The sequence below is a fragment of the Excalfactoria chinensis genome, chromosome 5 (assembly GCF_039878825.1).
Source record: "Excalfactoria chinensis isolate bCotChi1 chromosome 5, bCotChi1.hap2, whole genome shotgun sequence".
NCBI classification, from domain to species: Eukaryota; Metazoa; Chordata; class Aves; order Galliformes; family Phasianidae; genus Excalfactoria; species Excalfactoria chinensis.
Window position 1 is genome coordinate 9,960,146 of NC_092829.1, and position 26,451 is coordinate 9,986,596.

The window sequence follows — 26,451 nt, forward strand, 5'->3', positions numbered from 1 at the left end:
GAGCCGGGTGCCCGGCTACAAAGGGCTCTACCAGGAGCTGCACCGCCCCGGAGCCGGCCGGGGGGGGGGGGGTCGCGATCCGCCACGACTCACCTCTGATGTGCAAAAGGGCCACGGGCTGGAAGGGCCCGTTGGAATTGGCTGCGTCAACCACCATCCTGCTGCCGGCTCTGTTACATGTCAACATCTAGGCTCCGCCGGGCAAGGCAGCGTATTCCTTAAGGCAAGAAACCGGCCTCCATTTTAGTTTAAAAAAAGACAGAAACTGAAGCGCTCTGCAGCTGGAGGGAACTGGCTGCTGGGTGATGTCAGCGGGCTGCAAGAGCCCCATTGGCTGAGGGCCGCAACTTAAAATGACACCGGGCGAGCCGCGAATGGGAGGCGGCCGGGCGGCAGGCGGCGCGCCCCCCAGCGGCCGGGCCCAGAGAGACGGGCAAGCGGCCTGGGGCAAAGGGCTGCACCGGGACCGGCGTCTCAGCTCGGCTATGGCTCGCCGCTCACGTTCAGTGATGGCCATTAAAGCAGCGCGTGCGTTACTTGCTGCATAATAATAATAATTAAAAAAAAAAAAAAAAAAGTTGAATGTTTCTTTCAACAGGGCTGCCAAGAATTGCCACACAGCAGGTCAACTCAACACTGAGAGCACCATCTTCTACATCTTTACATTTCAAAAGCCATACCAAAAGCTGCTCCCAGTGAGATGGATCTCTGACTTTTCAGCAGTGGTTTGTAAATAGAAAGCTCCAATGAAGAACTTCATGGCTTGTTGCTTGCATGGGTTTGTCATGGGCAAAGCCATACACATGGCATTCGGGAACTGAAGAATGCATGCTCCAAGCTCATTTGCACGTTTCTTGCACAGAAACAAACCTACATTTAAGCTTAACTTGCTGGTAAACTTGGCAGAACTCAAGTTTTTGTTCTCAGTAAGCTCAATAGAATGGAAGTGTCCCAGCAGTAAGAACCAGGATACAATCACAGCAAAATACTGCTGCACAAAGCCAGAAGAAATACAAAAATAAAAGCATAACTATTTGTAAACTTTTTACTTAAATTACTTTGGGTATTTGTAACAAGACTGACTGCAAGAAACCTTTATCACAGGCGATGTGAAGATATGTTTTCACAGAGTTACATGAAGGCCCATTTTGTCTCTGGGATACCACACATCCAGGAGCGACAGTCAGAGCTGCAGACAATGCATCTATACTATCCCCAAACCTGCACTGCTCCCCAAGCACTATTTGCAGCAGCACATCACCTTTTTTTGGTATTCAAATTATTTGATCTACACAACATTTTCCTATCTTATGGTAGAGGAGTACATCCAAAAGAAAAGATGCCTTTCAGTTGTATAATTTGCTTATGACTTTGAAGAAAAATCATCAGGCATATGCACAGCTGGCTGGGAGAATTGTAGCCAACTACAATAACACACCATCAAAAGTAAGTTAGAGCTATACTGAGTATTACTAAATTGGATAAAGGGAAAAGACTAATTGGGATAGGTAAGATAGGAGCGTTTACTCATGTGATACATGAAGGAATCAATTAGATTTACTGCTGACTGGGCCTGAATTAAGGTAGTACCTCATGAATGCTCAAGAAAGATGCAAAACCGATGCAAAAGCCTAAATGAAAACAGCCTAGAAATATTACTTACTAAAAAATATCACGTGGGTGTTTTTTGAGTTGTGTTTTTTGATGATGTTTTTCATAGGAGGGTGAGTGAGGGTGGGTGGCTGGTGTATGGAGTTTTTTTGCAGGGGGAGTAGGGGAGTAAGAATAACTAGAGAGCATCCAAGTGTTTTAGAAAGTAATTATGGAGTTGGAGGGAATTAGTTTTCCACCACTCACTACAGACAGTAAATTCCTCCTACATCAAGAAGGATTAACTTAAATTCTAACCAAAATCCTTTCACAATAAAAACAGTGAAACAAACTAGACTGTAAACTTTTTCTCCAAATTAAGAACAGCCAAGCATAATGAATGATATAAATGCAGCCGATCTTGCTTTTTAAGCACCATTTGTGGAACACACAAACTACTGATGCACTTTCAAGCCTCTTCTTTAGGACTGCAGAGATTCGGATCATACATCTTTACAATCTAGACAAAAACACTGTATACACAATCTCAAAAATGTCAGTTTCTATATTCATATATTCCTTGGCTATACCTTAGATTTGAATCTTTAGCTACCACAGAGAGCCTTGTAACAATGCTAGATTTAAAACCAAAACCAAGACTGAACCCAACCAGAAAGTGCTCTGCAAGATCTTGATAGATGAAGGAGGAAAGAATAGCTCAATGCTTCTGCAATACTTTCATATGTAGAATTTTATAGTTAAACTCTGTTTCATTTTCATGTCTGCAGTGAAATTAGACTGCTCTTTAGTGAGATGTCTCAGTATGATGAAGCAAAAACAATGTTTAAGATTGCAGTTTATCTGGTAACCTCATCTTTATAAGGCAGCTGCTGTCCCTTCTCTCTATTTGCATCTTCGCTGTAATGGCCAAACGCTGTTTCTGTTTGTTAGGATCTCCCTGCAGAGACTGAAATAGGTAGGTAGGTATGAAGGTACACAACCACTGTACTGTAACAACAAAGCAAAGAAGTAACATTACCTCAGTTACAATGTCATTTTCTATTTCATTCATAAGCATGGCTTGAATAGCTAGAGATTCATTTGTAAAATTTCTGTAACAATTTAAGGTCAATCCTCTAAATTGTTCTAAAAGATTAAATGATAAATGTGCAGTGCTAGCTGTAGCAGAGGTAGAGCACTAGATAACATTCAAACAAGTTCTCTTCTGAAATACTTATTTCCTGCTCACGTTCCATCCTCTGCAGGACTCTTCCATCTCAGATCAAGTACTTCGTATTAGTACTCAAGCATCTTGCTCAAACAGACAGAATTCAGTATATTTGCTTCTTGCAAAGCACTAGTGAAGTTGGAGAACTTCAATCTTTACAAAGCTTTCACTTTATTCATTAAATTTAGTATCTTCTCGCCAGTTATAGATAAGAGGTACACTCTTCTAGGTAGGGCCATATAGCTGCTCTATGCTTCAGCCTTAAGGCATTTGATTTGCCACCAAAAGAAAACTGAATTAGGAATTGATTCACTAATGAGAAGGGGAAGAATATTAGGGCAAATGGAATAGTACTAACAAATATCAATGAGCAGAAGAAGAGGTCATTTAAACAAACATATGAAGACAACTTCACTGCAACAAAATAAAAAAACATTGATTCTAAAAACGGGTAGCTGAAGTTAGCAAATAAATAGCAAATACACATTGACAGTATAGCAAAACCATAGCTATCACAGGGTTCCTCTGAACCCTGCTCCTCACATCAAACTTCCTGACAAGAGGAAAGACAGTAAATCCTATCAAGATCTCAGGATATATTTAAATGTGTTACATTTAGGAGCTAGCACTGTAGCGGTGAATTCTCTTTAGAGAAATTTCTCTTTCAGCATATCTGGCATTTCCTTCAAAACAAATGCTCCATTTGAGTTGTCAATGGAGCATTGAAAAGCAAACAACCAAAAAGCACGCAACACAAAACAGAAGGTCACCATCAGCTCTCCTCCCAAACAACAAATTCACCTGGACAAAGCTTGCCTTTGCTTCTGCTCTGGACTTCATGTTATTTCCATGAAGACACCTCTCACCAAATGAGAAGTTGGGACTTCTGGACTGGGAAAGAGGGGGGATGGGTCGGGGAGCAGGGAAAATGTATCTTTAGAACTCAGCCTAGATAACGACAGGCATAACTCCATTATTACTAGAGCCACTACTCCTCAGTGACCTAAGCCAGTCCAGTTGCAGACTGCTTTCAGTCCTCTTCTTGCATTCCCATCTGCTTCAGTGGCCTTCCAACCAAAGAAGAAAGTGAGTTGGGATGAATCAAGTCATTTTTATTATTTGTTCCCTTCTTTCTTACAGCCTTCCCTTTAGATACTGAGAGACTGCTCTCAGGTCTCCCTAGAGCCTTCTCTTCTCTGAGCCAAACAGCCTCAGCTCTCTCAGTCTGTCCTCACAGGAAAGGTGTTCCATCCCTTGGATAATTTTTGTGGCCCTCTGGATGCACCCTAAAAGGTCCGTGTCTTTTTTCCTTTACTGAGGACTCCATATCAGGACACAGTACTCCAGGCAAGGTCTCACCAGCACAGAGTAGAGGGAGTTTCATCCAAGAAACTTTTCTTTCCCCCCTTCAGGCAAAATTTATCACTCTCACAAATGATGTAATGCTATAGAATAAGGTCTCTTCCAAGCTCTGAACATTGAGTTCAGAAAGTTACCTGAGGACAACAGCCGTCTTAGGGGAAGAAAAGGAAGCAAGTCTGCAGTCTAGAAAAGAAGCTGCAGCAGTAGGAGACACTGGACTCCCTCATGCAAGGTTTAGCTCATTTCCAAAGGACAAACAAGAAAAGAAAGTAAAAATAAAAAAATAAAAATATTCTTCAAGCAAACAGAGGCAGTAAGCGCTACATATCCTGATATCGAAATAAGAAAAAAAACATTACTTGGGCAAATAAACAGATCTGAACTATCGTCTAGCTCCTGTAAAGAATTCAAAGATTAAATCATGGAGAAAAGATGGCATTCTGCATTCTGTGTTGAAAAACCATTGACATTTGCTTACTGGTACACAAGAAAAAAATTAACTAAAATTGCAATTTACAAATATCTAACTAGACTAAACTTGTCTCTACCTGCATCTCCTTATGTTTGCAGTCACTGCAGCACACACACACTCAACAGGACCAAATTTTTCTTTAGCCAACACCATATACTCAGAACATTTTGTAAGTGGAAAACAGTTAAAGAATATATAGCAAGTTCAGAAATCCTCACAACGAAATAAAAAAGCATTCTTTACCTTAAAAAGAACTGTCTTTTAAAAACATGATTTGGTGCAAAAACATACTTCCCTGGGAAGATAAACAGACTCCTTTTCAAGTACTGACAACCTATTTCAACCAAACACCTTGTACAGAAGTCAACACATACCAATATTACTCCCATATGTGGTTTTATTATACAGATCACAAGTCATTTTCAGGAAATGAAGCTTAAAATCACATTTAAGAGTAAAATCTTGAAAGCAGGATAATTATCCAGCAAACACTCATACATTCAAATGTCTAAATATTAAATAACAGTGTTTGATTAGTCGATGTCTTACGAAAGGAGAAGTTTAATGTGATAAAAATGTTTAGGTCTGACAATAATGAAAACCTGTGCAATTGACAGAATGTTCTTTTTATAAATATGAACATAATAAAAGACATTTTAAGTGAATTAAACTCTGAACAGAAGTTAGAATACACAATTTAAAATATGATGTTGTCTTATTTTCTATTTTAATGGGTTCTATCTAGGCTTGAGCGGAAACAAGTTTGGTAGGAAATGCTGCCAGTGACAGATGTAAAGCATTCTTCTAACACTTTCAGCTGCTGACTAATGAGTAGGTGTTGGATAGGGCAGTTGAAATGAAAAATGGTTCATTAATCCTAGCCTATGATTTCATGTAAAGCTAACTAAAGAAAAATAAGACAAAGTACTTCTCTTTAGAACCTTTTTTTAGGTAGTTATTATACACTCACAAGGGGCACTTTTTTAGAATGTTTAGAATGCATCTTTAGAATGTTACAAAGTCACTTCAGAAGGGATAGCTACTCAATAATCTAATACTTTCATAATGATTAGAGTATTTACACATTTCATTGTGTATTTCCCTATACCAACATTAAACAACTTTTTTTCCTTGAAATTTCTACCACTTCTGTGTATACCAACATTACATCAATTTAATCACTCAAATTTGTTTCAATAGATTTTCCAGACACGCAAAGTTACTAAATTAACATGGCAAAGAAAACCTCCAGGTTTCTTTCATAGGATACAATAAGTACATTCACTGACAACTAAGCGCACTGATATGGGACCTTCTGCAATATTTTCATCTACAGGCTTTTTGTTTCAATGAATTCAACAGAAAATTAGGCTGCCAAATATACTGTAACAGCATGAACGCAGCCAGGATCAGAAGAATAACATTTAGCATACCGAGTTAGTCCAATGTAGTTCATGTAAAAGGGAGAAAACATCATCTGTTTGACAGGACTGCATTCAGCGATGCTTTGCATGACAACGAATTTGTTTTGCCTCAGTGTTTTGCCTTTTAAATGCATTACATCTCAGGGCAAATTATCTTTTAGAGCAGCATAATCTTGTTTAATCTACTACTTTACTTTGCATAGAACTGCAATGCTACCCCCTTGCAGCTGGACGAAATTCTTTAATTGCTATGCATGCAGACAAGAAGCACAATTTAAGTGGAATGGCTGAAGTACTGCACCTCCATTCTAATATACAACTGGGAGTAACTTCTATGACAGAAGGGACATTAAGCATTCAGATTTCCTGTCTCAATGGCTTATAAGGATAATGCTCAATAAAACCTCCAGAAAGTCCCTTACCTTCAAGACTCCTGTAAATCCAAGAATATTACAGACACTCCACCTCTTCTGCATCAAGAAAATAGATGGTAGTTGAATGAAAAATTAACACACGCTGCTTGAGTTTTAACTGATGGGGATGTCACTAACATATATTGTTGAATTTCCCTACAGAAAAAGGGCAATACTTCATTTACCTCTTTAACTTACCTTGGTCTCAGTTTTGCTTAGCTATCTGTTCTCTGTGTGGAGAGAAACACAGAAGAGTTTTCTATTCCTGATCTCTTCAGAAACTCTCACTTTCCCCCTTCCTCATTGTTTGAGGAATTAATATTTGCTCTTCCTCCATCCACTTTTTGTTTTAAAGTGCATCAGAAGCTTAGGGTGGGATCACCTCTTCTGCAGCCTTCATACATCAGATTTCAATATTGCACAGAGAAGGAAAACAGAAATCTCTTCCGCAGCCACTTACAACTTAAAAGCATTAGGAAAGGTTTAACACTTTTCTCCCTATCAGAATCCTATACCATAGGCAGACAAGTTGGGTCACCAGCCTCAAGTTCTCCTCTTGCATAAAACAGACACAGAATTTGGCACACCTATGAAGTCTCTTCTTGGAGAAAAAAAGAAATCTACCCCACGCTCCATATGACACGTGTTTAGAAAATGGTATCCTTATGATCTGTCATTTTTTTTAATGATATTTGTTGTTTTTTTTTTTTTTTTTTTTTTTTTTTTTGTAATTTTGGGCCTAATTTCATCACTAAAACTATTAAGTCAATAGAGCTATTTCTTCCTACACTGAGATATATATGTACATACACGTATGAAGGGGTGTGTGTGTGTGTGTGTTTAAGACACTTTCCAGGACAGGAAAAAACCCAGCCCCCAGAAGAAAGAAACAATTCTGTAAACAAATTAGGAACTGAAATTGAAAACAAAAGCTGAACTCAATTTAAGATTACAGGAAAACAATGGTAACTTTTATATACAAAGAAAGACAAAGCAGCAACACAAGACCATCACACTGGCATCATGGGAGTTCACCACGAGGCTATAAAACCTATTTCCATCCAGCTTTAAAAAACAGACATTCTATAAAAATAGCTTTTTTGAGTTATGTCCAAATTCACATATGCATGACCATGACTAACACATATTACTAAGGATATTATTTAACACTTCAGAATATTATGGAGCATCGCATTCTAAGATAATTATTCTAGGACTGACAGAATATTATCATTCAATGAATATTACTTGCAGATTTAAGCTAGATTTGTGACACAACAGTATGTGACCATGTATGAAGTGTTTTATTCCACTCAGAGCATCTTAGTACTGCATTCAAGAATCCTCAATGAAACACTGTTTTGTATCATAGGATTCAGATCATATCATTAGAAAACATCACCATTTAGTACAACACCTCTCTACACACTGCACATTTACGCAGTTTATTAAAAATCGGCATGTTCTTGCAAAATACCAGCAATAAATACAACTACGCTCACCAGAGAGAAGAGACCAACTCCACTCTCAATGTGAGCACCTTTCAGATATTGGAAGAGAGCAGTAAGGTCTGCCCTCAGCCTCCTGTTCCTCAAACTAAACAGCTCCAGTTCCTTCAGTACAGCCCATTCTCCACAGTCTTACAGAGGGAACAGTTGTAAAAGTAGATGATTCAGGTGTTAGGAGAAAATTCTTTGCTCAGAAGGCAGTGAGGCCCTGGCTCTGCTGCCCAGGGAGCTGTGGGTGCCCCATTCCTGGAGGTACCCAAGGCCAGGCTGGATGGGGCTCTGGGCAGCCTGAGCTGGTGGGGGGCAGCCAACCTGTGGCAGAGCGTGGAACCACAATTGTAGAGCTTTTTCCAGTATTTAGGTGTCAGAAGCTCATATAGTTAACCAAGATTAAAGACCTGAAGTAAAATCCACAACACTAGCAAATTAGCACAGTAACTGTCAGCACAGGGTAAAGCAAATCACAGACACTCTGGGGTTCTTTGCTAATCTAACTGTGCTCAGTGCAAAATGAAATACAGATTCTTCTTTAAGTTTAAGTGGAGGGCTGCAAAGAACACAAACTTCAGTGTAACAGCTGTCAGGTACGTACAATAAATACCCATCCACGCTGAACATTTGTGTCTCAGAACGCATTCTAAGTCCATCAGTTTAAATACATCCTGAATTAAAAGGCATTTTCTTAACAGCACTAAAATAACGGTAAGCTTCTGAAGGCTGAATCACCCTTAATTATTTATACTAGCTATAACCAAAGCATTAATCAGAAAGTTTTCAAACACCGCAAAAAAAGCCCACAAAACACTCCATTAGGCCAAGTAACTTTTCCCAGACAACAGCTAAAAGCAAAACCAACTCTCTGTAATAAGTACCCATACTACAAATCTTAGTAAACGTGGCAAAGCAGGTAAGCTGAAGTTAACACAACACAAACTTGCAGGCACAGAACTTTTTTGTTTCAGTGAGAAACTAGCTAGATATTTCACAACATCTGACCTTAGGTTACGGTGCAGGAGGCAGCCCTCCTGCGATACTCCTGGGCTATGTGCAGGCAGACTGCACATAGTACCTGCCAATTGAGTCAGGCTGCACTTCCCTGTGCTGCAGGGATCCTCATCAGCTTGCAGTTTTGCTAATGCATGTATGCCTCTGCAAAGCAACAGCACCCCACACTTCTCAGAAATTCTCTGTTTATTCTTAGAGCCTCTTAACTCATAATTTATTTCCTTTTCTTTCTGCTAAGCTATGCAGATCCTCCATTTCCTGAATAAACTGAGGGTTTACAATGTCAAGTGTAATCTGCTCCAATGAATACAAATCACACTGCACTAACAGCAGTTAACTGGGCAAACACACTGGTATTTCTAGAAGCAATTCCATGTAATATCAAACTGAAAGTTAGCAGCGTACCTGAAGGCCAAAAACTGAGGCTAGTTTCCCCATGTAAGAAACACTGACCAAAAACCACTCGGGAAGCTCCCCCTCTCCCCCCCCCCCCTCATTAGTTCAAACAATCCACTGACCCCAGCTCCAGTCATACAGCATAGAAGAAAGCAGCCATACTTCAGCAACACCACAGGCCACTGAGAGCCAACCAGCCACAAGCTTCCACAAATCTAACACAACTTTGCATACACAGGCAGTTCCATTCTGTAAGTTGTGTTTTTAATACAACCTTATGTAAGTACCTCACACTGCACCGAACCCAGTATTTATGAATGGAATGCACATCTTGTGGCCTACTACATGTAGAAGGACGTTTTTCCAATACTGCAGCTACAGAAATACAGCTCCCCTTAGGAGTTTTAACCAGCTTCCTGAACAACTAACCCAAAACAATACTATGTTCATTCCAACCCTTTACTCAAGTCAAACCCACCTTCATCCTCTTGGTCATTTTAAATTGCAGCCTGGCCAGTAGGCTTTAATTCTTGTCCAGACAGTCAGGAAACACATGCAAAAATCCCAAACACAGAACAAGAAAGTTTAGGAAGTCCAGTAGCCACAAGCAAGCACATGTACGGGGAACAGCAATTAGACAGGTGCCTGGCTACAATCCATGAGACTGGACATAGCCTTATTAGTAAAGGTAGTAATTATTATCCATCACTAGATCACCAGTGGTACTAGTGTTTCATAACAAAGGTTGTCTTTCAACAGCCTGTGGACACGCGTACAGCACTAGGAGACATCCTCCAGAGCTAAGCTCAGCACCTTTTATTTCCTGTCACCTGAAAGTAGGGGAAAGCAATCACAGCTTGAAAGACAAGGCATGTGCACAATATATTGCTGTCGACACATATGTACATTGCTTCAAAAGCATTAACACACATCTTACACAGATTAAGATTTTTTTATTTTAATTACTGTATTCCAGTCAGGCTCTCTTCTGCCATTCATTGGTCTATTAATCTGCAACATAGCCAAAGTCAAAATGGATCCAAAACTCCACTTTCAACTCCCCAGTATTTGGTGGGAATACCAATTCCACCTTTCAAAACTTCCTGTCCATTTACCCCATCCCTCATGGACTACCTGTACCCTCTTCCATCCACACTCACTTTTCCCATTCCATCTCAATATCCACTCTGCTTCCAATTGAATACTCAGTCCAGTCGCACTGATCTGACAGCCCCAAACACTACGCAAAACACAATATCTACCACTGGACAAAATGGTGGTTCTAAGAACAAGTCATGAGTATTTTTCTTTACAAGAGATTCTCTGAGCAGAGGAATATGCCAGTCAACAAGGTTGTGTGCTATCCTTTTCCAAAAAGCACCACTTTTAATTGGTGTAATTTGCTTATGTCACACCCCAGATGTGATGGCTAACTGTATGTGCGTGAACTTGCCCTGTCAGTTGAAGGCGTACAACACACCTTTCAATAATCTGTGGTGTGACATATTTTTAGTTAGAAATTTAATATTAGAGATTGAAACTTATGAAGTAAATTGCATTTAAGTCTTGAAGGTTCTTATACAGATTATCATGCTAGCACAATGATTGTTTCATATTCTTTTCATCAAAACAGTATCTGTGAGATAAGAAGAATGCTGCAGCCTAATTTCATCCATGTGAAGAGCAGTACAGTTCACGTATGCTGGGAAACTGGGTTCCTTATTGTCAAGGAACACTAATGCATGATATCAAGAGGAAAATTACAGTGGAAAAAAAAAAGTCTTATCCACTGACATTTTCACATTATCTACCACTGTTCTGCCTAACATTTCAGTGATGTATTGGTGTTTCACTACCAACTTTGAACACGGGAAAGCAGTCTGCATTGCATCCCAAAAATGCCATTTTTAAAATAAGCCTTCAGAGCAGATCAGTTTCTTGTAACCTACAGATCAGTACATCTGAGCACGTCTGGAAAACCATAAGTTAAATCCACAAGGTACCATAAGCACAATACTTTGACATGTAGACACAGACAGTAGCTAAAATGAAGATAATAAATACCACATTACTGAGAGAAGATACATCAATTATTATTGTCTTTCCATCGCAGACAGCAGTAAACATAATTCCATATGATCACAAAGCCTTATAATTGACAAAAGAAAAATAACCGATTTCACCAGAAAGACACAACTGTGTCTAGTTCATGCTCAGGAAATCCAGTCGACAAGCAGGGATACACCTGGCCTTCTCTCAGCGCCAAGATCTTTGTTTGCACAAAATAGGGTTTGAGCATGCCTCACTGAGGACAGAAAACTGATGTTTTGGAAAAACAAAACAAAACAAACCCCCAAATATTTTACTTCTTTGTGAGATGGGTGAATTTGCTTTCACATAAACCCTTCTGGGCTGAAAAAGGACCAGGTATTTCCTAAACTTGCTGCCAAGATGGTAACAGACTGGAAGTCTGTTTGCATATGCAAGTATGTGCAAGCTTGCATACACTAATATTTAATATATCTTTTTCAGATGAAAGTGTCACAGTAGAAACGCTTTTGTCTCACACACACAGTCCCTCAAAATAATCATTTTGATTTAGAAAGACATACCTTTTAAAGCTGGCAGTTTTTGAAGCTCCCTGTTATTGCTGACATTAAACCTTGATGAACTCTGACGCTTTTCCTTTTTCAGTACTGTCTGGGGTGCTGGTACTTTGATTTTAGATAGCTGTGCTGGGGGAGGAGCGCTGTTTGATTTTTTGTTTGACACCTGGTCAAAAAGAAACAAAAACAGTTAATTGTAGTTGGACATGGAACATCTTTTTTGTTTTTGTTTTTGTTTTTTTTTAAACAGAAATTATATAAAATAACCTTTCAATCAAAACGTTCTATTTGTCATCCCTGAATGTACAGCTATTTTGTTCACTATATGTATTATTTCTGTACCGTAACATTCACATAGATGGAAATTAATCCTTCAGTTACATGCACTCACCCATTTATTCAGGTACCTGCCAAACTGAAAAGATATGTTCTAATGTAGCTCCTCAGCTGCTCCCACCATCTGCAAAAGGAGCCCAGGTCTTGAAGGTACTCAGCTATCTGACTTGAGCTTCAAATGAATCAGGACTCTGTCTACTTACAGCAGCTGAACTTCACTCTGCCTATTTGTATTGTAACTTGCAGTCAGAGTCCTACCTTGGCCAGGGTGTTCAGACTTGTAGAGGTTTAGAAAATAAAAAGGATGAGCCTTATTACTGAAGCAGATAGAGTAGCGAAACTTAAGCATCTTCTAAAACGTACACATAGCAGCTAACTGCCTATTCAGAGTAAGCGTCTTTTACTGTAATATTCCTTACCATATTGTCACTGTACCACTGTATGAATTAAATAACAGAATAAGAAGAATGGACCTTTTTGCTCCACTTCCCAGAACACATTTGATAGCGCTCTCACTCAAGTTAAATAAAACGGAACATGAACAAAAGTCTGTCAGAACCTGTGATGTTGCTTTTCTCAATTTCTTTTTCTTTCCTTTTTTTAAAGTAAGCAATAGTTGTTTTTAAACACGAATAACTTCACAAGGAGCTTTACAAGAATAACACACCTAGAAACAATCCACACCAGGAATGTAACAATAGCTAAGTGAGAAATCTTACTGCAAGTACTGCAGTCTGGTGGTCTTTGATTTTGCTGTTTTAAGAAAAACAGGATCCTAAATTAACACAGAAGCTCTTAAAATTTGCAAACCATTTTACACTGCAGCCAACCACTGAAAAGACACCTTGGCCATTCTCTCTTACAGGAAGAGAACACAGCCCCCTTTTCAATAAGTGCCCAGATGATAAGAAATAAAAGCAAAAAATGGATAGGAATGGAATTAATGATGGAAATCAGGTTGTAATGCTGCTACTTCAGCGTTTCAATGAGTTTACATATAACAGAGATGAAAGCTGTGTTTCAATCACCAAACACTTTCACGGGGATGTATCTAAAACAATGGAAATCTCGTGTTCTAAAGAGGATTTCCAGAATAGCTTCTTCATTAGCAATTTCCATACGGTCTGTAAGTGAGCACATTCAGTGCACGTAGAAACGTTACGATGCATCACCATTCAGAAAGTCTAAAGGTAGGTAAACTGAAGACAGTCATTTTACGCAAACCTTTATCTAGAAGCAAATACTCTTCAACCAGCAGACAAATGACTGTATTTCAACAGTACGGTACTGTATGTAACAGAACTGTTCATGCATTGAAAATGACCGAAAGCAACATTTAGTTCTCATTAAACATCTAAGATCTCCATTCTGCTAATTTTCTATTAAAAGAACAAAAATACAGGGAAGAGACAATACATTGATAACCACAAGTTACCAAGAACATATTCTAGACTTCCACTAAAAATGGTGCAAGTTTGTAAGTTAAAGGCATTTACATACAAGTAATACCCATTTCCTTGCATTCTGTGAATATATTTTTTAGTCTTTCTCTATAACACCAAATGCTAAAAAATCTTTTTGCTGAAATACAAATGATCCATAAGGTAAATTCTACCCCTTAACTCAAATTAAAAAAAAAAACAACAAAAAAAACCCGTTCTAAATTATCAAGTGACAAAGCAGAAGGAAAAAAAAATTAGGAAGTAGTGATTTGCCATGCATTATGCAATTAAAGCTAATTATAATTTCAACCCACTAGAAGCAATATTACTACACAAGATTCTATACTTTCAATGTTATGCTTGAGCTTAATGCTGTTTTCCTGAACTGGCTATCTTCCATTACCACCTGTTTTTTGTTCATTACTTAAAACAGGAAAAGTCACTTTCCTGCTTCCTCTGCTCCCAAGCAAATTCTCAACTGTGAATTAACAAGTACTCACTTGTGCCTGCACACAGACACACTGTGGTATATTAAGGTAACTCACTCATCAGGAAACCATGTATTCTGAATTGCAGATAAATTCTAAAATTAGCCAAGAGTGGTTATTCAAAAGGATGGGCAACATTTCTAAATAGAGGCGTCGAAAGAAAGCATTTTTTGTTCCTATGGCAACTCCCAATCTTGCAGTGATGGCTCCACATAATTCCCGCCCTGAATCACCAGCCCTTCTTTCCACGTCATCCTTGGCTATGCCTGGGTATTTCAGCTGTGCTCCACTTGTTTAGCCATCACACACCAGAAAGCTGCCAGAACAGCTTACGGACCTTGTTTATGTGAAGGCTACACTATGCAGCAATGACTAACAACTTCCGCAAGTGGCACTATGATGCTCTCAAGACTGTACTCACCTCCACAACTGGCACAGAAACAGCCTTTGCATAGAAGGGCACATGAAGAAATTATGTCAATTTTAGCAGCACATTTCAGCAACCCCATCTTTCATTTTCTGCATTAGGAAACTGCAAACCTAATGAGAACAACTCACACTACTTCACTTTTAAAAAGATGCAGTGCTCCTTAGTTCTGAATGAAGACCCATGCTCAGCTTCCTCCCCCCAGTAACCACAGGAAACCACAATTCCTGAGGAAAACTGACAGACATTTGGCAAGGAAGAACAATCTAATTATTTGACAGCAGAACAGTCAAATTACAGATGCGCTTTTATCAATTCTTTCTGTAATTAGAATGGGAAATACCTGTTCTTACTCTTGTTCTGACAAACTGCTCCCTCCTACCCAAATGTTTATATAGTTACATTCAACTCAAAGTGGCTGATAAACCTAAAGATGTGTACAAATTACTCTGAAAAAATCATCACTCTAAGAAAGTGTTTATGTAGATCATAATTTAAAAACAACCTCCAGATTTTCTGATCATTTTAGCCTTTAGAGCATGATTCTGACTTTTGACTCCTGCTTTTAATAATTGAGAAAACAGAGCTTATGCTCCTTGGTTCCCATGAACAGGCTTAAGATGAACTCAAGAAAGAGACCATCATCCCCCTGCCCCAGCCTCCTCTTCTCTAGACTGAGCAATCCCAGCACTCTCAGCCTCCCCTCATAGAAGTGCTCCAGCCTTTGCAAAGATATCATAGGTAGAATTCCTCATGCATGAAGACTGAAGTACATTACTGTTTTAACAACACTGCTTCGAACAGTCTGATCCTTCTGACCACATGACACAGGTGCATATCAAGCAGAGCACAACACTGCATTTGTCATCAGACAAAAAGAATCAAGTGGACAAAGCACATCTCCAGTTACAGCCAGTTTGTCTTCTTTTAAATTAATTGATCATCATCCATCATCCCACGTGGTAACTTCAGACAGTCACCTAAGAGATGAGAGCAGGAACAACGGCGTACCGTGTATCCCATGTCAACAACTCTCTTCAGAAGACTCAAGACATTCTGTCACTGACAGTCCCTCAAACCACCAGTACTCAAACCACTTTACCAAACAGGCAACCAGAAAAAATTTGGTCTGACCTCACATTTCAGAGAACTGTCACAAATAACTGAATTAGACCAGACTATACAAAGCCTTCTGGCTCCAGAAAACCCAAAGGGTTTCCAAGCCAAACCTAGAAGAAAGCAGCAAGCTTTCATGCTTAGTTTTAAGATAAAAGTGGTCAGAGAAGCGGAGGAATTTGAAGATGCTGATGGATGGATCTTAAATCAAGATTTAAACAACTGAATGACTTAAGTACTAGTGACAAAAAGAGATCACCTCCTTAAGCATAAGGCAAGAGATACTCTGTCTCCCTGCCTACAGATAACACAAAACTAGGCAACATCCTATATGGTGTTTCTTTATACATACCTGGTTAGCATTAGCCTGCAAATTTCTCCCCTCTATTGAGTAACATAGATGAACTCAACTTTAAATAGGCACATGTACCAACCCAGGATAAAAACTGCAGGCTCCATACCAATAAAAGTCTTTATGAGAAGTCTAGAATGCAAGATTTACCTACCAAAACTTTTGTATCAGTTATCAAATGATAACAACTCCCTTTTTATTTTTTTTAAACACAAGATAAAAAGCAGAACACACTTGATAAGAATCAAGATACTGAACCTGAGATAGAAGGAAAATGCTTATATTAATGCAGCTTTAATCCCTTTCTTCTTTTTCATTTTGATACAATAAGTAGCCCCCATGGATTTACCCTTCATTAGGATAAACAGAGGCTTGATCTATAGCACCCAGAAGAACCCATTTCTTGCCAAGCAAGTCTCGAAAGAAGCTTTAAAAGCTCTCTGAATTACAGATGAAATAAACTTACACTGAATCTGAAATATAATTTACTGAAACTAAACAAGGTACTGGAAAAAAATATAAAAGACATTTACAACTTCATTTTCAACATGTGTGAGGGTCCAATTTGCTATTAAAATAATCTAGCTAAAAGGTAGATTCCAAACAGATGCTCAGCGTAATTAAGCTGAGTCTTAATTTTATCTCTTGAGATGACAACTAAAATCAAAGATCAAGAAGTTAAAATGGTTGGAGAGTAGCTGAAATCTAAATACCATTCAGATTTTCTCCTCTGAATTACTTCAAAGCAGCACAGAAATCTCTAAACATTCCAAGCATCTCAAACTGCCTCAGAGCTCTCTCCTTTGCAGGTCTTCATTTACTACTCTATGTTGAGGCTGGAAACAGTGTCAGGCCACATCTAACACACAGCCCAACAGCAGGCAACCCAATAATTATACCCACAGCATACCTGCGAGAGTCAGGCCGGTGGCATAGGATTAGCAGCTGGCATTGAGGAAAGAGTACCAAAATTCACCCTGCAGTCAAAATTCCAGATGTTCTACCATCCTACACTAGTGTCTCTCGAGTCTCCTAGATCAAGCATTCCCTGCCTATCAATTCACACGTCTTAATAAAAAAAAAACAAACACCGAACTGATACGCTGAAACTGAGAATGCATTAGTTTTTATTTTTAATTTTTTTAACATTAATTGCTTGGCAATGGCAACAGTTCTCACCCTAAATTCCACAGAGAACAATCAAGTTCCTTCCTCTGAAAGCAGGACACACTGCTGCTCACTGCTGTTACCGATGCAGTCACACCTTCAGATACATTGTCATCAGTGTGCTATTTTGAAGCTAAAGCATATGGGTAAATATCTGCAGTGACCAATTGTTCTATGTAATACACTATCATTAGTGTGTGTAAGATGTTCTGTCCTCATTCCTTCAGGCTAGTTTCTACAAATCCTCAGGGCACTTTATTATTCTCCATTGTGGAGAAAATGCATTGGTTCCCTGCCTGCTTTTGACTAAACCTGTTGGTTTTTTTTTTAGAGCCTTTTAATTAAGTGGTAGTTTTCTCTTGGGCATCAGTACATACTCTAAATCTGTGGTGAATGACAGTCCACCACCACCAAAATAACGCATCTCCACGTGGCACATCTTGAAACACTTCCTGATTACCTTGAGATTTTTCTCAAGTTGAAGTTCAACATGCTTTCCAACAGGAAACATTAGAAGGAATTTCTTGTCATAGTAATAAAGGCAGTGCTCAGAGCTATTAAGACAGTCTGCAATAATTAAAATTTATGTCCACAGCTGGCAAGGCATTTGATGTGGAGCAACAAGGTAGGACCTTAAGCTTCAGTATCTTCAGTCAGCAGAGACTCAGTGCAAACCTTATAAATTTCAACACAGGTTCTTAATCATCTAGATAAATAAAAAGGGACACTGCTCCTTCAACAAAGCAGCTGAAGAAAAGGAAACAACACACTTCAGGGCACCACTTTTAGTGGCAAACAGTTCTGAAGTTTTGATTTTATTGAAGATTTGCACCACTGTGTCATTCTTGTTCACTAGATTAATCGGCTCAAGAACGTTTGGACAAGCAACTTTGGAGGAGCCTCTAATGACCGTGCTTCTGGTGCTGGTGGCTTTGGTTAGCCTCTAACAGGCTGCATTTTGATTTCTATTTTTCCTTAAAAGGATTATTACCAGAACGATGCCTGGACTGCCCTGCTAAAACAATCCTCACTGCCACCCTTCCAGAAAGTATATGCTCATTACTCCTGAAGATCCTCTCACTGGTCAGGATGTACAGGATAGTGCAGATTGCATCAGCTTACGTTTTTATTTGCTAAGATGGCAAGAGGTGCACCACAAAACTTTGAGGATCCACTGTATCACATTGATAAATGAAAAGATCAGCTTTTCAGCTGAGTAGTGACAGAGTTTATACATTTTAGCACAGCAATCAGCATTCACTGAATTACACTGCGGTACTCATTTAGGAACTGTGATTCTGCATTCATACACTGCAGTATTACTGCTAGCTGCTCCTGATGAATAACCCCGGAGTGCCACTAGTGCTTTGTCAGACCCAACAAGAAGTCTGCTGTTTAGCTCCTGCATTCGGGGAGTTCCCCACACACAGTGAGTCTTCACACTCAAACAGTGCACAACAGCAGGTTTTACACACAAACCATTTCAAAAGATTGATCCACAACTTGCTGAAACTCTCCTGCCTTTCTTGCAAGCATTTATTTTTCAAAATAGAAAGTCTTGCTCGTATTTCCTGTTAGATGCTTACATACAGCTCAAATTTGATCTTCTAAGGACTTATATCATCCTAGTTTTGTTGCAATACACTGGCCTTGCAATACATCAAACCAATGCTGACAACTGCCAAAGATGTCTCAGCTCAGTGAACTACAACCTTCAGATTCTTGCATTCTAACCTGACAATCATAGCTAAGTATCAGTAGCATGCATTTGTTTCTGTTTCCTCCTTCTAAACCTAATATTTTAACTAACTTACTCAAACTGTCTCTGATTGTTTCTGGGCTGTGATCAGACCTGCAGTCTGAGGTTGCAGAGGAACTCAATTTTGGCAATAGCAATCGGGTGCCCCATCAGCTCCGACTTAGGCTTACTCACGCTGGCTCGTGTGTGCTGAAACACCACCAACGAGCACTTGGCACTTTGCAAGCATAAGCAGTGAGGCAACATTTGTTTCTTAATGCATTTTCTATAATGAAACTTCAAAGAAACAAATGGCCCAGAAAAGTCAATCTTGTTATGTGCAACCGTCAGATAATTTGATTAAAAACAGATAAGGCCCTAAGTATTATTTCAGAACTTTTATAAAAAAATATAGAGATGAAGAATCTGAATAAATGACGGCCTGGTTCAAATTACATTAATTCTCAATTTAAATCTTAATTTCTCTTTCAATGACTTTTAACTTTCAAGAACAACCTAAAGAAACAACCTACGTTTGTTTGTTTTCCTTCAAACCTGAGGGCTCTCTCCCCACCAACATATTCACACTACATTTACACACACAAGGGTAGAACATCATAACAATGATACAGTAATACACACACACGCATTACTCAAACCACACTAGCTTTGTGTTTGCCAGCAGAAGAACTTGAAGACAGAATCATGACTTCTGTTCGTCTTTGTTCACAGTCTCACCAACCCAATACTCTGTTAAACAAAAGTAGCTTTTCCCCTGCTACAAACAATGAGCATCCAGATAAAGAAATGAATAAAACTATGAGTTCAGAAGGTTTCACGCCTTCTCAAGTGAGCATAGTTAGATCTAGAAGAAGCTATCACTCTGTCACCTCGTACTGTGCTGTACGAAGGGTCACCAGCTACTCCTGAACCTTCCATCTCCAGGGTGAACCTCAGCCATCTGTCATCCCAGTGCTCCCATACCATTCCAGTGCAATCAGTTCAATTTCAACACGAAACAGAGAGCAAAACTACAATCCAATGATCCATCTGCAGGTTTAATGTACCCCATCTCAGGCATGTTAAGTATTAGGATCACACGAGGTGCTTTGTGATTTTGCAGCTACAGCCAACACTAATGTCAACCAACCTGTGTTCCCTGTAGCAATAGATAGCATCAGTGAGAAGTGCAAGTTTTAGCACATACATTCCCACAGGTCAAATACAGAAATAAGAGTCTACATGGTTCAGATCTTAACTTTCTTTCCTGTGGTTTGTGCCTGAGAACTATTAATACAGCACTGTATGAAACACTTGAGTTTTATGAAATAAAAAGTTAGGTTTTTGCTATACAGAGGCAATGATAACATCTCCCCACAATCACTTACTACTCCTTCTAGAGAAATAAATACTGAAAGTAACAAGAGGCCAACTTGTAAGATTTGTAACAATCCAGCTACAGACTGACAGAGAACCAGAACTACTAAGATAGTGAAACAACAGAGGGAAGACTTGACTGTCTGCACTCAAATGCAGCTGACTCTGCATTACTCCTGTTTGAACTCAAAATATAACCTCCACACAACTGTGTGGAACAGAGCTCTGTAACAAGCTTATTCCCAAAGAAAGAAACTTCTGCAAAGGCCAGTTTTCTCACAGGGAATACATCCACAAGTTACACAGTGCTGGGATAATCACTACCCACACCTGGGCATTTCTCTTCATTGTGTGTTTTGATTACAGGCTTTAGTCGTTGGTAAACAAATCCCTGAGTATTTCACCAGAGTAAGTCTACATCCCTTCAGAGTGCAACCACGTGTAACAGATTGTCTTTGCTCCCAACCTGAAGATACAAATACTCTAGACTAATTACTGAAGTATAAAGCTATTCCTCGTGGCATAGATTCAACAGTTCTGTCAATGAATTACCCTAATTCATATTTACTAACGGGTAAAAACCTTAAGTCAGACATGAACTTAAATTAGCTTTTCTCTCAAATGTACAAAAAGTGAACAATATGTGGGACTGTGAACTGGACTACCTGCATTTGGTTACAAACAAGCATGGTACCCCCCTCCACCCCTACATATACTGTACAGCTCTGGTAGCTTCAGTACTACAGAAGGACAATCTAAGATATGGAAGTCCTCCACCCAGGTAAGTTTAAACAGGGCTCGGAAGACAAATGACATACATTTAGATAATATAAAATATAAAATAAAAAAACAAAAACAGTTAAATCACTAATAATATGAAAACAATTTTATATAACACCCAGTTAGGCAACATTCTAAGCCACATACTGACTTAAAGAAAGGATGAAAAACCACACATCTACTCTACAACTGAAACTCTTTTCTTGTACAGCAGCTACATGCCACACCAAATACCAAGCAACATGGATCTCTGGTCTTATCTAGCATGGCTTTTTTGTATTACATCAAGTAAGCAAGGCACAGATAATAGGAGAAGAATCAACTTATGTTTTTTCTCCTTAAATCTCTGTTTGGGGGGGAACATCGGAAACAAATAAATGGGCAAGATGGATCTTGTTTTCAAATACAATGACAATGGAATCCTTTGATATGTGAACAAAAAAGTATTTATTTCAGTAGGTCTCTTGCACACTGCAGCTACTGAAGAGCTTCTATACATACTTGTGTCCCTTTGTAGATTTCAGCAGAAGTACAGAAGTACCAGCTTAAGTCCCTTACAACCCCCCTCAGCAAATGCATGCCTACCACTAAACCTGGTGTGACTTCAGATCACTTCTCAGACTTGCTGGGTAGATCCACTCAACCAAAATCTCATCTCCCTGACCACAAGACAGGAGAAGCACTTGTTTGTTCCTATGAACTATTGAGATCCGTTTATAACTTCATCTACAGAAGTCCAAGACATAATGAACTTAGCTAAGTGTTATAAATATAGTTAAGCGTCTATAAATAAAGTATTTGTGGGATGCTGCTGCTTGTGCTGTCCCCTGTTCTATGTGCAGCAGACAGTTTCTAGTCTTTACTATCTGCCATTTGCATCACACTCATTTGCATTAAATTCATACCCATTAAATATAATTTTGCTGAAAAGAAAATGACATGAACCTGTGTATTTCTAAACTTACATCCAGAAGAGGATCTTTAAAGAGCCATATCAGAACAAAGGCACAAGGAAACATAAGAACAACCTTTGTTAAAGAAAAAATCCTAAAACAATCCTTATCAATAGTATATCCCAGAGCACTGCTATATTTGCTGTTCTTCACTATGTTAAGGAATAGTTTCCCTTCTGCACATTTAAGTGGCAGCTAATACAAACTCTGCTTACAGTCAGCTACTTTAGAATGCAAACTCCATATTGCTACTTGTGTGCAATTATTCTATTAATTAAGTTAATGAGTGAGGCATTGAGGTGCTCAAAACTGTCTGGAGGATAAACATTGTCCACTGGGAATGACAATCACAGTATATGTACCAGTCACGTTCTCAGCAGTATACAGGTCCCTTTCCCACTCTGCCCCCAACTCACACAATAACAAAGCATCACCACAGACTTAAGCAAACTGTACTTTCACATTGGGAAGGCCAACTGAAAGAGAAAAATGCACCATCATATTCTCCTGATGAGTTTCATCTCTTTCTTTTTTAATATTCAAAATAAGCAAAAGCTTTATGTGTAAATATAGAAAGAAAGGAATCTAGATAGGCATTTTCAGTTAACATTTAAATCACACCACTAGATCCCTGTGGCAGCTTAACATGCCATCCTTGAGGAACCAAGAACAGCAGTTCTGGTCTCAGCAGCACATCATTCAGAAACATGAGAAAATGAGTCATCGACTCATATACAGCAAAGGTACCAGTAACCACAATCTTTACAATTGCACAAGAACCAAGATTACAGTCAAGAAGTAATACGCTTTTTTGTTTTTAAATGCCATAGCAATATACCATAACTACAGAACACATCATGTTCATTTGCAGTGTTATGAACACTTACATCCTGCTACTGTCCTGATCTCATTCTCCCCTAGCAGCCAAGATATATTAGCTCTTTCCACAGAAATTCAATCATTCTTTTAACTGAACTTGCAAAAAAAAATTATTTTCTCAAGTTTTAATGATTTTATCATCTGGTGTCAGTAGCATATATCTTTCTGCACAGTAAATGAAAACTCATTTGAGTTGCATCAGAAGGAACAGACTTCTGCAAGACAAACACTTCCCTCCCTTCCCTGCCCCTTCCCTTCCCCCCATCACCAGTAATCATGTGGGGGATGGAAAAAGTGGTAAAGCTGGATGAGCATCAGGACATGCAGTTTAGAGGATGAAATATACATAAACTTCTCAGCACAGAGTTTTATGCTCAGGCTGGTATTAACACTGTGAAGTAAATAAACACTGGATTTCCAAATGAAGCAAATCAAATAATTCTGGGTTTTCAGATTAATGTGAGAGAATGGGAGCATGTAATAAGTTAACTGAGTCCTTTCAAATGATTGCACCTCACTGGTGGACAAAACAAACAGGATGCAGAAAGAAAAAACACTGCAGCAACAACTGAAAAATCAACCAGAAATAAAGCAATATTCCAAAGCATACCTACACGCAGAAATTAGATACAAAACAAAATCCACAACCTGGCAGCCTTCGATGAAGTCTAAGGTCTCCTGACAACATAACAGGTAACTGACAACTGACACAGTAATAGCAAGAATTTTTGAGAAAAGAACTCCAGAAATTACAGAGAATGATAAAAACCACGATGAGCTGCTAGAAGACAAGTCCCAAACCTCACAACAAGACTAGAAAATAAGACAGACTTACTCCTCGCAACCAAAGAGGAAACAGATGAGCGATTAAGACCATAGCAAGGACGCAGTCTCTTAGCCTACATAAAATTAACTTCCTCAAAAGCATCTTCTCTTGAATCTTAGAGCACTTTTTATCAAACACCAGGTCAGTAGTTCCAGAACCACTTTTCCCAGTCACCCATCACAACAAAATTAGAACCATCTAGAAAAATTCCAAATGTTCTGAAGAAGTCTTCAGAAATTTGCCTGGAAAGACTCCATTCTTCAGTAATACTTACATCATGTTCTTGGTTTTCTTGTCCATCTTTGCCACTTTTTCCACTTTTGCCCGATTTTGCAGGTTCCTGAAAAAAAAAAAAAAAATCAGTCTCAGTTACCTGAGGTAGACTTTAGAGTTGAGGCATTTGGGTCTTTATTCAACTAGGAGTATTACAATTTGATAGGACTAGAAAGGATATTCTTTTACTGGAATACCTTAATACTGAACTATTATTCCCTACAAAGTTGTTTTAAAGTGATTCTTTATCTTCAGAAAGGATTTAGAGTTATATTTATGCCTCAAAGTTCACCAATAAGGTATTCAGATATTGGCTTTTATTATATAACTTAGAATGGACAAAGAATGCAATTGAGTAGAATCATGTCTAAGAATTTCACCTTGCTGTCTTTGGGTTTTAGCCTCAGGACTATTCACACTTAGTTCTGCCTTGAAAATGAAATTATTGGAATACAGGTTCTACACTTCACTATGGTGTCTGTTCTAGATGATCTATGCACTACGAATCCATGTAGTATTAAAGCAGTACTAAAGCAGGCCCACCTCTCAGATTCTCCACTCCCTGCACTGTACCCACAGTTTTAACCCACAGACTCTTTGTGAGACTTGCTCACAAAAAAGAAAAGCAAAGTTTGAGTGGGTTCGGTATGACCAGTGGCAAGGATATCGGAGAAAGAAAGTTAAAAACCAAAAGTAACACAAGTCACAACACCCATCTTACTTTAAGACATTAGCAGAACGCTAAAAACAAGGCAGAAGGCAAACAAAAAGGGTTCAGCGGGACAGCAGCTGGATGAGGCAGGCTCTATATTCATCACTGTTCCTGCTGTCCCCTCGTTCCCATAATGGCTAATTACCTATCACAAACAGAGCAAACCAGTTCACTTTACGTTGGATTTACAACTTTTCTGATACTTCCACTTGCAGTAACCCCCTCTACGGCTGACAAAACAACTGTTCCCGGACACCGGGGCGAAGCCACATCCACCTCAGTCTATTGTCAGGTAGAGGGGACGGGAAGGCCCCGCTGAACGCTCGCAGCGATTCCCCCAGGCACAAATTCAGCTCACAGATGGCCCGGGACGGCCCCCCCCCCTCCGCCACCTCTCCCCGCTCACTCTTCCGCCAAGCTCCACTCAGCGCACGCTTCCATCCCCTCCCTCCGCACTCCCCCGCACACCAAACCCGCGGCCTCTCCCCTCCCCACTGCCGGCCCCAAGCCCCGCACACCGGGACCCCCGGGGCGAGGTGAGGCGAGGCCAGGACCCCCCCCTGCCGCCGCAGCACCCCCGGGCTAGGCCCCACGGGGGGACCGCCCCCTCCCCAGTACCCGGAGGCAGGCGGGGCGGCCGCGCACGGCGGGGTGCACGAGAGCCGAGCGCCCCCCGGTTGCACGGAGCTCCCCGCCGCCTCTCACCCCGCCCCGCACCGCTCCACCCCGCGGGGCCTCTACACTCCCACAACCTCCCCGCGGGGCCCGACCTCCCCCCTTCACCTCTCCCCGCCTTACTTTCTCCTTCTTGTTTTTATTCGGCATGGCCCCTCCGGGCGCCGCGGTCCGGACACGCGCAACCCCCGGCGGCCCCGCTCGGCGCTGCGCCCGCCTCGCGCTGCCGCTCCCCCCCGGCTCCGGCGGCGGCGGCAGCCTCAGCCTTCCGCCCGCCCCCTTCCTCCTCCGCCGCCCGCGGAGCGAGGGTAACCGCCCGCCCATTGGCTGCCTACGTCACGTGAGCGGCTGCTCCGTAGCGTCACCTGGTAGGCGGGGCGTGCGGTGGCCTCCCGCCTCCTGTCGCGGTGCGGAGCGGCGCTTGTCTGGGCTGCGGCCTTGGGCGAGCCCGTGGGGCCTGAGCGCTTCGTCTGCCGTTCCCGCCGATCCTCTGAGGGAAGGCTACGCTTCAGCCTGTGGCTCGTTGTGGCCCTTCAGAGCTCGCCCCTTTACTGAGAGATAGCCCAGAGGTGCTCAGTGGGGGAGAAGCCAGCGTGCAAGAAGGAAATAAATACTTCTCAAGAAGTTTACACATCTGAAGCATGCTGGCTCTTCATACGAGCTCACTGTAGTTGTCAGTTTAAGGACTTCCCTGTATGCTTACAGTACACAGCCTGTGTTGCATTAGACTTTGTCCCTTCTTTGTTTTTGTGCTGAGGTACGTGTGTGTTTTCTTAGTGATGCCCACCTGTACCAAAGATACCTTTCCAAAAGTCACTCTTCAATCTCTCAAAAGCTGGGATGGAAAAATCAGAACAACTTCAGAGGAAAGTTGTTACAAATTGTAGTTAACCACGTGGCCTCACT

General features: G+C 40.3%; 1 protein-coding gene across 4 annotated transcripts in view; it reads right to left on the reverse strand.

Annotated features, from left to right (window-relative positions):
- Nucleotides 1-25,814, reverse strand: part of PPP2R5C (protein phosphatase 2 regulatory subunit B'gamma) — a 69,331-nt gene extending 43,517 nt beyond the window's left edge. For 2 of the 4 annotated variants that reach the window (XM_072337208.1, XM_072337207.1), the window contains exons 1-3: nucleotides 25,669-25,814; nucleotides 24,160-24,225; nucleotides 12,011-12,170 (exon numbers count right to left, since the gene is read on the reverse strand). In XM_072337208.1, coding sequence (XP_072193309.1) covers nucleotides 12,011-12,170; nucleotides 24,160-24,225; nucleotides 25,669-25,695 — 253 coding nt within the window. In that variant the 5' untranslated portion in view covers nucleotides 25,696-25,814. Of the gene's footprint in view, nucleotides 1-93; nucleotides 333-12,010; nucleotides 12,171-24,159; nucleotides 24,226-25,668 lie in introns of those variants that run through there. The other 2 variants (XM_072337210.1, XM_072337209.1) reach the window with 2 other exon arrangements.
- Between the last annotated feature and the right edge of the window lie 637 nt (nucleotides 25,815-26,451).